Source organism: Lolium rigidum, chromosome 7 (assembly GCF_022539505.1).
Source record: "Lolium rigidum isolate FL_2022 chromosome 7, APGP_CSIRO_Lrig_0.1, whole genome shotgun sequence".
NCBI classification, from domain to species: domain Eukaryota; kingdom Viridiplantae; phylum Streptophyta; class Magnoliopsida; order Poales; family Poaceae; genus Lolium; species Lolium rigidum.
This window is the reverse complement of record NC_061514.1, coordinates 78,775,218-78,787,477: the sequence shown is the minus strand read 5'-3', so window position 1 is coordinate 78,787,477 and position 12,260 is coordinate 78,775,218. Positions and strand designations below refer to the sequence as shown.

General features: G+C 43.0%; 1 protein-coding gene across 3 annotated transcripts in view; it reads right to left on the bottom strand.

The window, feature by feature from the left end:
- The window catches only part of LOC124673862 (endoribonuclease Dicer homolog 4), a 30,747-nt gene that overhangs the window by 13,916 nt on the left and 4,571 nt on the right, over window positions 1-12,260 (bottom strand). For 2 of the 3 annotated variants that reach the window (XM_047209903.1, XM_047209904.1), the window contains exons 5-9: window positions 10,561-10,633; window positions 2,482-2,546; window positions 2,257-2,391; window positions 2,021-2,149; window positions 706-841 (exon numbers count right to left, since the gene is read on the bottom strand). In XM_047209903.1, coding sequence (XP_047065859.1) covers window positions 706-841; window positions 2,021-2,149; window positions 2,257-2,391; window positions 2,482-2,546; window positions 10,561-10,633 — 538 coding nt within the window. Of the gene's footprint in view, window positions 1-705; window positions 847-2,020; window positions 2,150-2,256; window positions 2,392-2,481; window positions 2,547-10,560; window positions 10,634-12,260 lie in introns of those variants that run through there. The other variant, XM_047209905.1, reaches the window with a different exon arrangement.

The following is a 12,260-nucleotide window of genomic DNA, read 5'->3' as shown; positions in this document are numbered from 1 at the left end:
AACTGGAGGCGGTCCCAAGCTCAGGTTTTCTACCAGAAAATCCGGTCTGCTTTTGCGCACAAAGAAACAAAACCGATGCATTCATAGATCTAACATATTTATGTCTAAGCCTACTGATACGTCATTACACCCACAAGGCCACAGAGCTTCCTATGCACATGTCGTGCAAAAACGCAGCAATGTTGGTCCTTGCACCATTGAAGACCCCATGGTTTTGCTACATCCAAATGTCAACAAGATAAGCCTTTTCTTTGCAAGGATAGAGAGGATTCGACAGCTGATTTCAACCTGCCTATGAACTGCTTGTCAATGGATGGAGGTTACTCTTAGAAATATAAATTGAGAGTTATTTTCACAAATATTGATCTTTCGATTCTAAGTGCCACATATATGCAGTCCAAACACCTCCACAAGCGCAAATCCCAATCCACCACCATCTCAAAACGTTTGAAAGAGCCAAGATCCAGTAATGGTAGGCAACAGGAGAAGTCCAGGTATTGACAACTCCAGTATGCTCTCCAAATTATTTTACTACTGTTTTAAGGGCAGTACTCTCTCTAAGATCTATCAGTCGTATCAAATTATGATTCAAATAGTGAACACTGAACAGCATTACACACAGGATATCAATCCAGCCTAACCAGGATCATTTGTTGTTAAAATACTAAAATGAGCATACCAATGTGAACTTGCAAAACAACTCACCATTCAATATGTTGCTACTCAGAATAGAAATTGCTTTGTTTAGGTACTGATTCTTAAATCTGGTAGAACTGTCGGTCGTGTCGACCTCCTTTTGCACCAAATCATCACCATCAATTGACAGAGAAGTCCTTGCAGCCTGCACTAGAATCAAACAAAATAGAGAGTAACATATGTGTAATGTTCTCGTAAAAGAGTATAGTCCAAGGCAAGAAAAGAAACCCAACATCTCTGCTCATACAACAAAGAAGAAAACAAACAAGAGCATAGCACTGTCAACTGTGACAGCTAGATACAAACAAAGGCCTATGGCGTCTACAGCTCCAAATTTGATGCCAGGACCCAAAAGCCCAGAGAACAGAATTTTATACTGAATATTTGATCCACAGTCCACTTGATACATCGTGTTCCTCAGGTAAAATTTATTGGATTTATTTTCATAGCGGCTTTATTACTCTTAATTGTTGTCTTGATTTCGTTGTTCTACGGATCATTTATTCTACCACTGATTTTTTATTATTCCATACAATACACATGCAATTTTTATCATCAAGATAATATTTACCTCGAATTAGTGGAACATTAACTATAAAGTAATGGAGTAACTCTCTTGAATTAATTGAATGCTAGCTAATTACCCATGTGTTGGTATGAATCAACTAATGGGATTGCCTCAGCATGTCAAACCAGTGTCATCGTTCTCTATGCGACACCCTTGGCCTCGTCTCATTTCTCAGCTGAGCTTCATCTTCGGCAGGATTCAGAGTCATTGAATGTGAGCAGCACCTTCGGTAGACTTGAACTTTTGAATTTGGAGTCAGAGGATGAGAAGGGCAACAACTGAGGTCACAGTAAAGGCATGTCTGTTTTGTGAAATTTTGTGACCCCCATGTCAGGAAGAGAAGGCCAAAAGATTGCCGCCACCGATTGACATGTCATCAAAGTAAAGATTTCACATGAATGATGGAACGCTCCCCTTTTATTGCTAAAACAACACAAGAACCAACCAAAACATTTATTGCAAACCACGGGTAGAGTCGACAACACCATGTATGAACCACTTGAACAGAGCATCACGAAAATCCATTTGGAGCATTCTTACGAACTAAGAGAACATCGCCTATGAATCACAGGTAGGAATGTTTACCAAAAATAGTACTCCCTCCAATCCATAGTGTCACTGATTTAGTACATAGTTGTACGGAGTACTAAATTAGAGACACTTAATATGGACCGGAGGGAGTATCATATTCTATTCTGCAATACGTTTTCATAAGAACACCAGAAGGAAGAGCATCCTATAACAGTGCCAACTTACTTGTAGAGCTCCAAATGAGCCAAGTTCTTGCAAACAGAAAACTAAATTTTCATGCAACCTCAATAGAGACTTTAGTTTCTTCTGAGAATCCTTGAAATCATTTAGGCTCTCCCGTAGTATGCCTTCACTCTGTTTCAAACTCATACAAATAACAAAAGAGGGACAAAGAACAGAAAACATAAGCTTCTGTCAATTCGAACAATAATAATCCTCCGTATAGCAGAACAAAACTTCACCTGAAGCTTCGAGCGATCAAGTTCTTTGTTGTAAGTTACAGTAAGGTTACACTGAGTAAGTGGGCTATACGTGTACACCTCCATATCAGGAAAAGCAATCACACCTTCCAGTTCTGTATTATCAACTGAACAGACCTATCCATCATGAGAGAAGTTTTGAGCCAAATGTCAATAAACAACATTCCTAACAGCAGCAGATCTTAAAGGGGAACTAGTAGTCCGTACCTTTGCATGCAGTAATTCCTCGAGACTGTTGAGACATTTGGTGTAATTAAGCTTATTAGATCCACCTGTCATAGAAAACATAAGACAGTTATACGAACGCAAATGGTAAAAACAAACTTACATGTGCTCAGAAGATGGAACAACTATAGGCAAATCTGATACTAGAGCAGTAGAGCAAAACTGAGACGAACCGAATATTTCAAGTTGTGCAGTGTTGATCCAACCATTTTCTGAGATCCTTGATAACAGTTGTGCCATTTTATATTAATCTAAAAAAATCACCGATGGCAACCGTTAGGGTTCCCTCAACCTAGCACTTCAATCTTGCCTTACCTCTGCGGTTGATGCTACACTGGCCCAATTGCGCAACATATACCTTTGCCCACCCGTCTCATGGCTGGCAACACCAAAAAGTGTGTCGTGCCCAGCAGCGTGCACTACACCGCCTCAGCGGCCTACCCCATTCTCCATCACTGCAGCATTGACCTATCTTGGCAACATCAACTGGGTTTGCTTTTCCCATGCAAAAAAAACAAAAAAACAAAAAACTGGGACTGCTTTTCTTCCGAAGAAACTTCTGCAGCTCACGCCATGGCAACATGTGCACACGCAGCTTCCTCTTCAGGAGAGGGTGGATTGATTTGTCCTGCTGCACTTTATGTGCCGCGGTAGATGAGGATCTTCCCCACCTCCTATTTAACTGTTCCAGTGCAACAGGTGCTGGATCTGGTACGGCTTGCTCTCTCGGTGGCAGACGGGGATCTTTTCCATCTCCTATTTAACTGTTCCAGTGCGGCAAGTGCTGGCTCTGGTACGGAGTGGTGTGCTCTCTCGCCGATGTATGCAGCACTTATGTGTTGCCCATGGCATGCACGCACCACTCCATCCATCACATCTTGATCCCTCTCGGGTGCTTTGGAAAAGCAGAAAACCATAGGTTCTTTTACGGGAGAGTCTTCACCAGGCACTGTTTGGAGAATGGTTCTCTGGAACTCGTGCCTCCTAATGAAGCAGCACAAGGTTGTGGAGGAACAACTCCACCGTGTTGCTACAATGTGGACAACACAAATGTTGAAGGAACCACTTCAACGTGTTGCGCTAGATATCGCTCTAGGGGCGTAAGCTAGATATCGCTCTAGGGGCGGAGGCTGTCAAGAGTTTGGTTCAAACTCTCAACACAAGATCTAATCCAAGATCTAAAAGAAGAACACAAAGTTCTCTTTTCTTTATTGATAGGTAGATGGTACATAGTCTGGGTACATATGTAGAGGCTGGACCTCTATTTATAGGCTGCATGAGCCCTCACAAGTTAGCTCTACTCACAACTAGAACATTCTAGGGAACACTACTAAAGCTAGGAAAGAGATAATTTATAACTCATACCTAGAACACTCTAGAAACCCCTATAATACATATGATTAAAGGATTGTTTTATGTGGAATAATATAGAAGTGTGTAGAAGCCAGTACTAAAGTTTAGTTATGTTTTATTTTCTCTACTGTCCTCCATCACCTAACGCCGCCTCAGTAGTGGCCTGTTGGCCGAAAGGTGCTGCGGCCTGTCTGACACAAGTTATCTTGTAAATCTCCTTGTACATACCTAGTTTTTGTTCAATAATATTATTACTTCAGGTGGGGGTTCCCCCACATCGTTGTGCACTAAAACAATGGTCATGACAAACAAACCAACAACGTGTCACATATCCTTTGCGTGTCTTGTCTTGGCCTTCTTGGCGAAAGGGTAAATGAACAGAGACTTGCCCGCATATACTTTGAAACAGAAGGATGGGAGACAGATTTTCCTCATTTCCTCATATGTGTTTAGGTTTGGCAGGACTACTCTTCTTTGTGTTTAAGTTGACTTTGCCTCTTTCCTCTGGTAACGAAACAGTATACCGCGGTAGGGAATTATGTCGAAACAACAAAAGATAATGAATCACCCTCGCATGTTGGGGAAATTTTCGGCAGCGGCAAAGAGCTATTTTGAAGCGTTGCTGCAAACCCACAATGTGAGGTGCCGCCTCCTCAAGCTCGACTTTCAGCCGATGCGTAGCCACCGGATTGCCAATCAAGGAGGATCTCTTAGCTCTGAGCAGCGAGCCCTTCGCAATTTGTTGCGCAAACGGTCTCACTAAGGACGATGAGAAGTTCTCGCATGAAGCGATCAAGGCCTGCCACAAGATCTTCGAGGTGCCTCTCTGTGACGACATGATCAAGGCAACCACGGAGTTGTACAGGTGGTGGATTGGGTCCCTTTGGGTTGACCTGACGCTAGTGGGGTGGGGTGGGGGCCAGAGATGCAAGTGGGCCAATACTAGGGTACCCTCTTTAGTTCAACAAAATGAACTAGCTTTTCTCATGACAACATCATTTAGTAAAAGTTAACTTTTTGTGTTCCCTAATGTTGACCAACTTGCATCTCTGGGGGCATAGATGCAAGTGGGCCAACATCAGTGTACCCTCTACCCTCTTTAGTTCAACAAAATGAAGTAGCTGACTCACAAGCTTCGGGGTGTGCGCGGAGCTCAATGACCTTGCACATCATAGTGGCGTTAGGAGACTAAATTGGGTGTTGTAACCCTGAACTTGGTAACAGAAATTTAGGCATTGACTCTGCTCTGCTTGCCGGCTGAAGAGATGCATGGTGATCTTCTCAATGCATGGATGGGTAGTGGGCCTTGGTGGCCATGTTAACTCCTCTGGGTGGTACCTCCTAGTGGATAACATGCGTCGATGGACCAAAGGAGCATGACAAGGACAATGAGAAGACTGCTTTCCTTGAGAAATGAGGATGTGCGGATGACTCTGCGAAGGCTTCAACAAGATCTTCCGGGTAGAGTACAAAAACTATAACAACCTTCATCGTCGCATAATGTGTCGCTTTCATCGTTTCTTAATGACTGCAAGCTCAAGGAGCTTTACCTACATGACAGGTGCTATACTTTGTCCAACGAGCACCCACGTTGGTCTACTTGGATAGGGTATTTGAGAGGAGGCTCGCCCTATCTTGAACCATTGCCCCCTCCTCTTCAGTGTATGCCACGACCCTCGAGTAGGCAGGGTAGGCAGCACTTCTAGTTTGAGTTGTTTTGGGTGAATAGGGACAGCTTTGCGAACATGGTGACGAAGGGGTGGGCAAAGCTAGTGGAGGTGATTGATCCCTTTCACCGTCTTGTTCTTCGACTTAAGAACATGGCATGTTGCCTTATGATCTGGAGTGATAAGCAGACCAGGTGTGCGTGTCTTCAGTTCTGAAGTCGCAAGAGAGCTCATCTACCGCTTTAATTTCGCAATGGAATCCCCTCTGCTATCGGAGGGGGAACACACCTTGAGATCTGGATTGAAGCATGCCTACCTTGCCTCGCTTCGGTCGAACGGACCATTGCATGCTAACGTGCCAAGATTGCTTCGCTGGCCAAGGCTGACGCCAACACATCCCTCTTCCACCAGAATATGTCACGCTGCAAGCAAAATAATCTGATTCATAACCTCCTCGTAGATGGTGCGGTGGTTTCAGAGTACGCATGCATGGCCTAGGCAGCATTTGATCACTAATAATGCCCACTTGGAAGGCCTCCATGATGCCCAAAGCGAGTCGTGTGGCATTGGTCGAGCCAATCTTGATGATGATCCATTGCACCATCAGTTGGTCCACAGATTCAACAAGAAAATCTGGAAGCGAGTGGATAAAGATTGTCTATGGATTTCTCTAGTCAAGTAGATTTGATGCCAAGTGTGGGCCTTATCACATCAACTAGGTTCAGGTATGTTGACCCATCCAATTCACTGGCTTGGGTGTCTCTAATCTCAGTGGGGTGTCCCAGTTATTGGCTATGGAGGATACGCTCTGACCCATTCTGTCCTTGGTCATGTTTGGACATGGAGATCACAAAGGATGAGCAGCAGGCGTTCACAACATCCACCATGCTGCCAGGATCGCTGGTTGGAAGGTTTGACAGTCCTTGAGATCGCTCCGCCCTCATGGCACTCAGCTTTGCTCGTGATTGCAAAAGCCAGACCGTCTTAGAGGCCACCCAAGAACAACGTTGATTATTCGATATCCATGGTGCCTTGAGCCCAGTTGCCATGTGGTTATATGTCATACTCTAGAGGACATGCACCTCGATGTGGTGTCGGATGCCCTCCTTTGGAACAGACGCCCAACTGCCAATACTCTTCGAAGTCTCGGTACAGGGTCCTTTTTGAAGGATCGGTAAGATCAAGTACTTGGAAGCCAAACTAGAAGACTTCGGCTCCTTTGTCTAGCTTGCATGCCAAGACATGTGTTGGAGAGGGATCGGCTCGCTAGGAGGGGCCTCCAACATTCTCATCGTTGCATTCTTTGTGACCAGACTGAGGAAACCATGGAGTCCTCCTCGCGGGCGAGGTTCTCTCCTGGATTTGGTCCACCACTACACCTTCATACGGCAGGGACAATTGTGGACTGGTGGATGTACACTAAAGGCACCATGTCGCTAGTTATGCTCACGATTTGGTGCATTTGGAAGCAGCGCAACACGGTCATGTTCGATGCCACGCCGCCGACGTCTACGCGAAAGGGCTTGCGGGCATGCTCCTAGCGTACCTAATTATTACCTAATTATTACGGATGTTGTGTTGCAATCTTAGGTGTTACCCTACATTGGGCTTGTACGGAACACTCCTTTCTAGCAATGCATAGCGCAAAAAAATTTCATTTTCTCAAAACAAACTTTCTTTTAGAAGATATAAATGTAATTTCAGGTTTCAAATTTACATAGTCCACCGTGGTACGACATTATGTCAAATATATATCTAGCTTACCCCAACTTACCTTTTAGATTTTGTGGGACCTCCTTTTCACATAGGATACAATATCTTAGTCGTCACTTCATCCATCCTGCCTTGATTTTGTGACACACATCCTCATCGATATCACCATTGCTTTGCAGCATTGATCCCAGGTATTGAAAAGGTATTGAAAGGTGTCCCTCTAAGGCACTATTTGTCCTTGTAAACTAACCTCTCTGCCGCACCAAACACCACTAAAGTTGCATAGTATGTACTCGGTCTTGGTCCTACTAAGTCTAAACCCCTTTCGTCCCGAAGTCTGTCTCCATAGCTCTAACTTTCTATTTACGCCAACCCTGGTTTCATCCACAAACACCACATCATCAGCAAAGAGATACACCAAGGAATATCTCATATCCTTTGTCACCTCATACTTCACTAAAAACATGTATGGGCTCAAGGTTGACCCTTGATAGTCCTATCGTGATTGGAAAGGTATTGGTCCCACTATCACATGCACGAACACTTGTCACAACATTATCATACAAATCTCCTATATGTTGAAGTGTATAAGTAGATTGCCTAGCCCTTTTCATCAGTTCGGACTTTTGGTTGGCTAGTGCATGAAGCTTAACATGGGCTTTGCCTTTGCACCCAACACAACTAAAGTTGCATAGTATGTACTCGGTCTTGGTCCTACTAAGTCTAAATCCCTTTCATCCCGAAGTCTGTCTCCATAGCTCTAACTTTCTATTTACGCCAACCCTGGTTTCATCCACAAACACCACATCATCAGCAAAGAGATACACCAAGGAATATCTCATATCCTTTGTCACCTCATACTTCACTAAAAACATGTATGGGCTCAAGGTTGACCCTTGATAGTCCTATCGTGATTGGAAAGGTATTGGTCCCACTATCACATGCACGAACACTTGTCACAACATTATCATACATATCTCCTATATGTTGAAGTGTATAAGTAGATTGCCTAGCCCTTTTCATTAGTTCGGACTTTTGGTTGGCTAGTGCATGAAGCTTAACATGGTATCAGAGCCTAGAGTCTCGAGTTCGAGTCCTGGCTTTCACAATTTATCCTAAAATTGTTGTTGCCCCCTCGGAGTCCACGTATAGGCACGTATAGGCCTGCTGAGCCCGCCTCTCCTGCCTCTAACTCTACACGTGTTGACTTTCCCGTCTTCCTGTCACACGTGAGGGTGGGTGTTGAAGTGTATAAGTAGATTGCCTATTCATCAGTTCGGACTTTTGGTTGCGTTGGCTAGTGCATGAAGCTTAACACTATCAAGGTAATGTACTTTGTTTGAACTTTCTGCTTCTTTAGCGCCCACCACATGATCGTTTGTGGTACCTTTTCATACGCCTTTTCCGAGTCGATGAAGACAATAAGTAGGTCCTCTTTCTGCTCCATATATCCCTCCATAAGTTGGCGAACTTCCTGCTTCTCTAGCGCCCACCACATGACCGTTCGTGGTATCTTTTCATATGCCTTCTCCAAGTCGATGAAGACCATAAGTAGGTCCTCCTTTTGCTCCCTATAGCCCTCCATTTGTTGGAGGAGTAAGAAAATCACCTTCATAGTTGATCTCCCGGGCATTAAACCAAATTGGTTTTTAGTGACATTCATCACTCTCCTCAAATGATGCTCCTCTCCCAAAGTTCCATAGTATGGCTCATAACCTTAATTCCTTCATAACTAGTACAACTTTGAATATCTCATGTATTCTTGAAGATATGTACTAATATGTTGTTTCTCCGCTCTTCGGGCATCTTGTTTAGCCGAAAATTGTTGTTCAATAGCTTAGTTAGCCATATTATTGGCACGTCTCCGAGATGTCTCCACAGCTCAAATGGGACATCATCGGGACCAAGGGTCTTTCCCCCTTTCATACTTTTAAAAGCCTCTCTAACCCCAAGCTCTTGGATCCTCTGCACGAAACGCATGTTGGCATCATCAAAGGAGTCATCCAGCTTAGGCATAGTGGTCCCATTCCCATCATTGAATAACCCATCAGAGTACTCCATCTATTCTTGATCTCTTCGTCTTCCATTAGAAGTCAATTAGCCTCGTCCTTGATGCATTTAACTTGGTTGAGGTCCCTCGTCTTCCTCCCACGGATTTTTGCCATCTTGTAGATATCCTTTTCACCTTCCTTTGTGCCTAGTATGTTATATAGCTCATCATAGGCCCGCCTTCTTGCTTCAATCACGACTCGCCTTGCATTCTACTCGGTCTCTTTGTACTTCACCATGTTGCTTGTGCTTCTATCGTAGTGTCAATTCTTGTAGCACCCCTCCTTCATAGCCTTTTAAAGATCCACATTCCACCACCATGTGTCCTTAGCTTCATGGTTCTTACCCTTTGTCACTCCAAGGACCTCCCTAAGCTACCTTCCGAGTGCAAGTTGACATATCCAGTCACATGCTATCTGCACATCCCTCTTCATCCCATGGTGCTTCCGTGATCATCCTCTACCTAAAGGTAAGTTACGCTTCCCCTTTCAGCTTCCACCACTTAATTCTTGAGATTTTGGTGCATTTATTCCGCATCATACGTGCGTGAAAGCGAAAGTCGGCCACCAAAAGCCTTTCCTATGGATATGCATTATGTAAAAACAACTAAACAAAATCGTATCTTTCTTTTTGCAGAAATAAATGTCATTTCAGGTTATAAATTTTATGTCACGAAATCAGATTTTCTTTGCTTTGTTGATGTTCTCTTCTACAATCACCTTTGCACAAGCCGAGAACAATAATAGGAGAAAAACGGAACCTAGTACATCCCTAATAAATGAGCCATTCCTCACAAGAATCTTCATTTGGCCTACTATGTGAGATGCCTACAATAAAATGCATAAACTTGACCAGGTCCAAAGTTAGCATTGCAATATTGACTAACATAAGGTACATTTATGTCTAGGGACTTCCACATAAGTATCTGGGAAGGTAAATTTATGTTTAGAGACTTCCAAAGTATCTGGAAATTTTGGCGGCATTTACGATGTGCCATAGAATGCCAAAAGCACAAAATAATGGCTCCAAAGTAGGATTCAAACATCAACTGCATAAAGAGGGCAAGAATATGCCTAACTATCACATCACATGCACAAAAGGTAGATGGAATATCAAGACTTCAAGAGAACGTGGTTGGTTCTGAAAGTTAATTTAAAAACATGCACAAAAGGTAGATGGAATATTAAGGCTTCAAGACTTGTCATTGGTTCCAGAAGGTAATTTAAAAGCCATAATCGTGAAACACTTCTTGATAGGACTAATATTGGATTATAATTACCTTTTCCCGTTACTGGTGAAGCAGTCATGCCAAAAATGCGAGGGGGCTTCCCGATGTTATTGGTGTAGAACTCCTGAAATAATGTTACATATGAAGTTCTACAGTTTACCTAAATGTTTTGTTACTCACATAGACATAGGTAGGGTCAAACTTTTAAAATTCTAGCAACTCTTCAAAATAATTGTTCCATCATATACCAAAAAATGTCTCAAAAAGTATCTACGGAATAGGTAATTAACTATTTTCAGGTATGCATTATTTTCAGTAGAAATATCAACACAAATCCATGGTCCAAGTTGTGTTTTGTAGACAATGCCAATATCCAAAGTGACACCTTTAAGGAAACTGAAGTAAGTAATAGCCAACACATATTTGCAACATCTAGTTTCTACATAAGTACGCCAATGATAGTGATAGTGAGACCGATACATTGCCAGTCACGACACGACTTCGTCATGTGTTAGCATTGAGCCCATACGTGTTTTCCTTGGTGATGGATGGAGTGACCAAGGATATACAAGGAGATATTCATTGGTGTATGATCTTTGCTAATGATGTGATGCTAGTAGATGAAACTAAGGTCATTGTAAATAGGAAGTTAGAGCTATAAAGACAGACTCAGGGACGGAACCAAAAATTTTGCTGAAGGCGGGCCAATTGGACATTTACAATTTGGAGGGTGGCGTATAGGTTCATTTAGGGATCAAATCCACATAACATCAAGGAGGCTTTCACAAAAAAATTCCTCCAAGAGGGAGGCCATGGCTCAGCTCGCCATGCTAGCTCCGTTCCTGGGCAAACTTTGGAATCAGAGGGTTTAGACTTAATAGGACCGAGTACATGAGATGCGACTTTGTTAGTGTTGGGTGCGCAAATGGAGATGTTAGTTTAGAAGGACAAATAGTGCCTAAGAGGGACACCTTTTGATACTTCGGATCAAGCTGCAAAGCAATGGTGATATCAACAAGGATGATTGCCATAGGATCAAGGCAGGGTGGATGAAGTGTCGACAAACATGTGACATCTTGTGTGACAATGTGGTCCCACAAAAGCTAAAAGGTAAGTTCTACAGGACGGCAATCCGCCTAACGATGCAATATAGACTAGAATGTTGTCCCACTACAGGACAGTACCTCCAATAAATGGCCATATAAGAAAGAACCAAATTAGAAATAAGGTAATACATGATAGGGTAGAGGTGGCACCGATAGACGAGAAGCTAGTCCAATAGCTACTAAGGTGGTTTGGGCATATCCAACTGAGGCCTCAAGAAGCACGAGTTAATACTTAGTATTCTAAAGAGTATGGAAAAAAATAGGATGAGCTGAGGACAACCATAGTTGACATGGGCAGAGGTAGAAGGAGACTCGAGGGATTGGAATGTACTTAGAGGATTGGCTCTTGATAGGACTGCATCAAAATTAGCGATCAATGTGCCAAAATTTTAGCTTACTTGTTTCTTGTTAATTCTCTCTCCCTCTCGTTTTGGTTTCCGTATGTTTCTGTTGGATTTTATACTTTCTTGCAAAAAAAGGCTTTGATGTTGTTGTTGTCATGACTTAGGGAGTTCCGATTGCAAAATTAGTAACTAGGTAGTTATAGAAGTGACTTTTGGATTTTCGTAAAGCATGTTGTAGGACTTAGAGAGAATGTGCTCTATTGTAGGATTCTAAGTCACTTGATCAAGAGAAGGTCAGCTA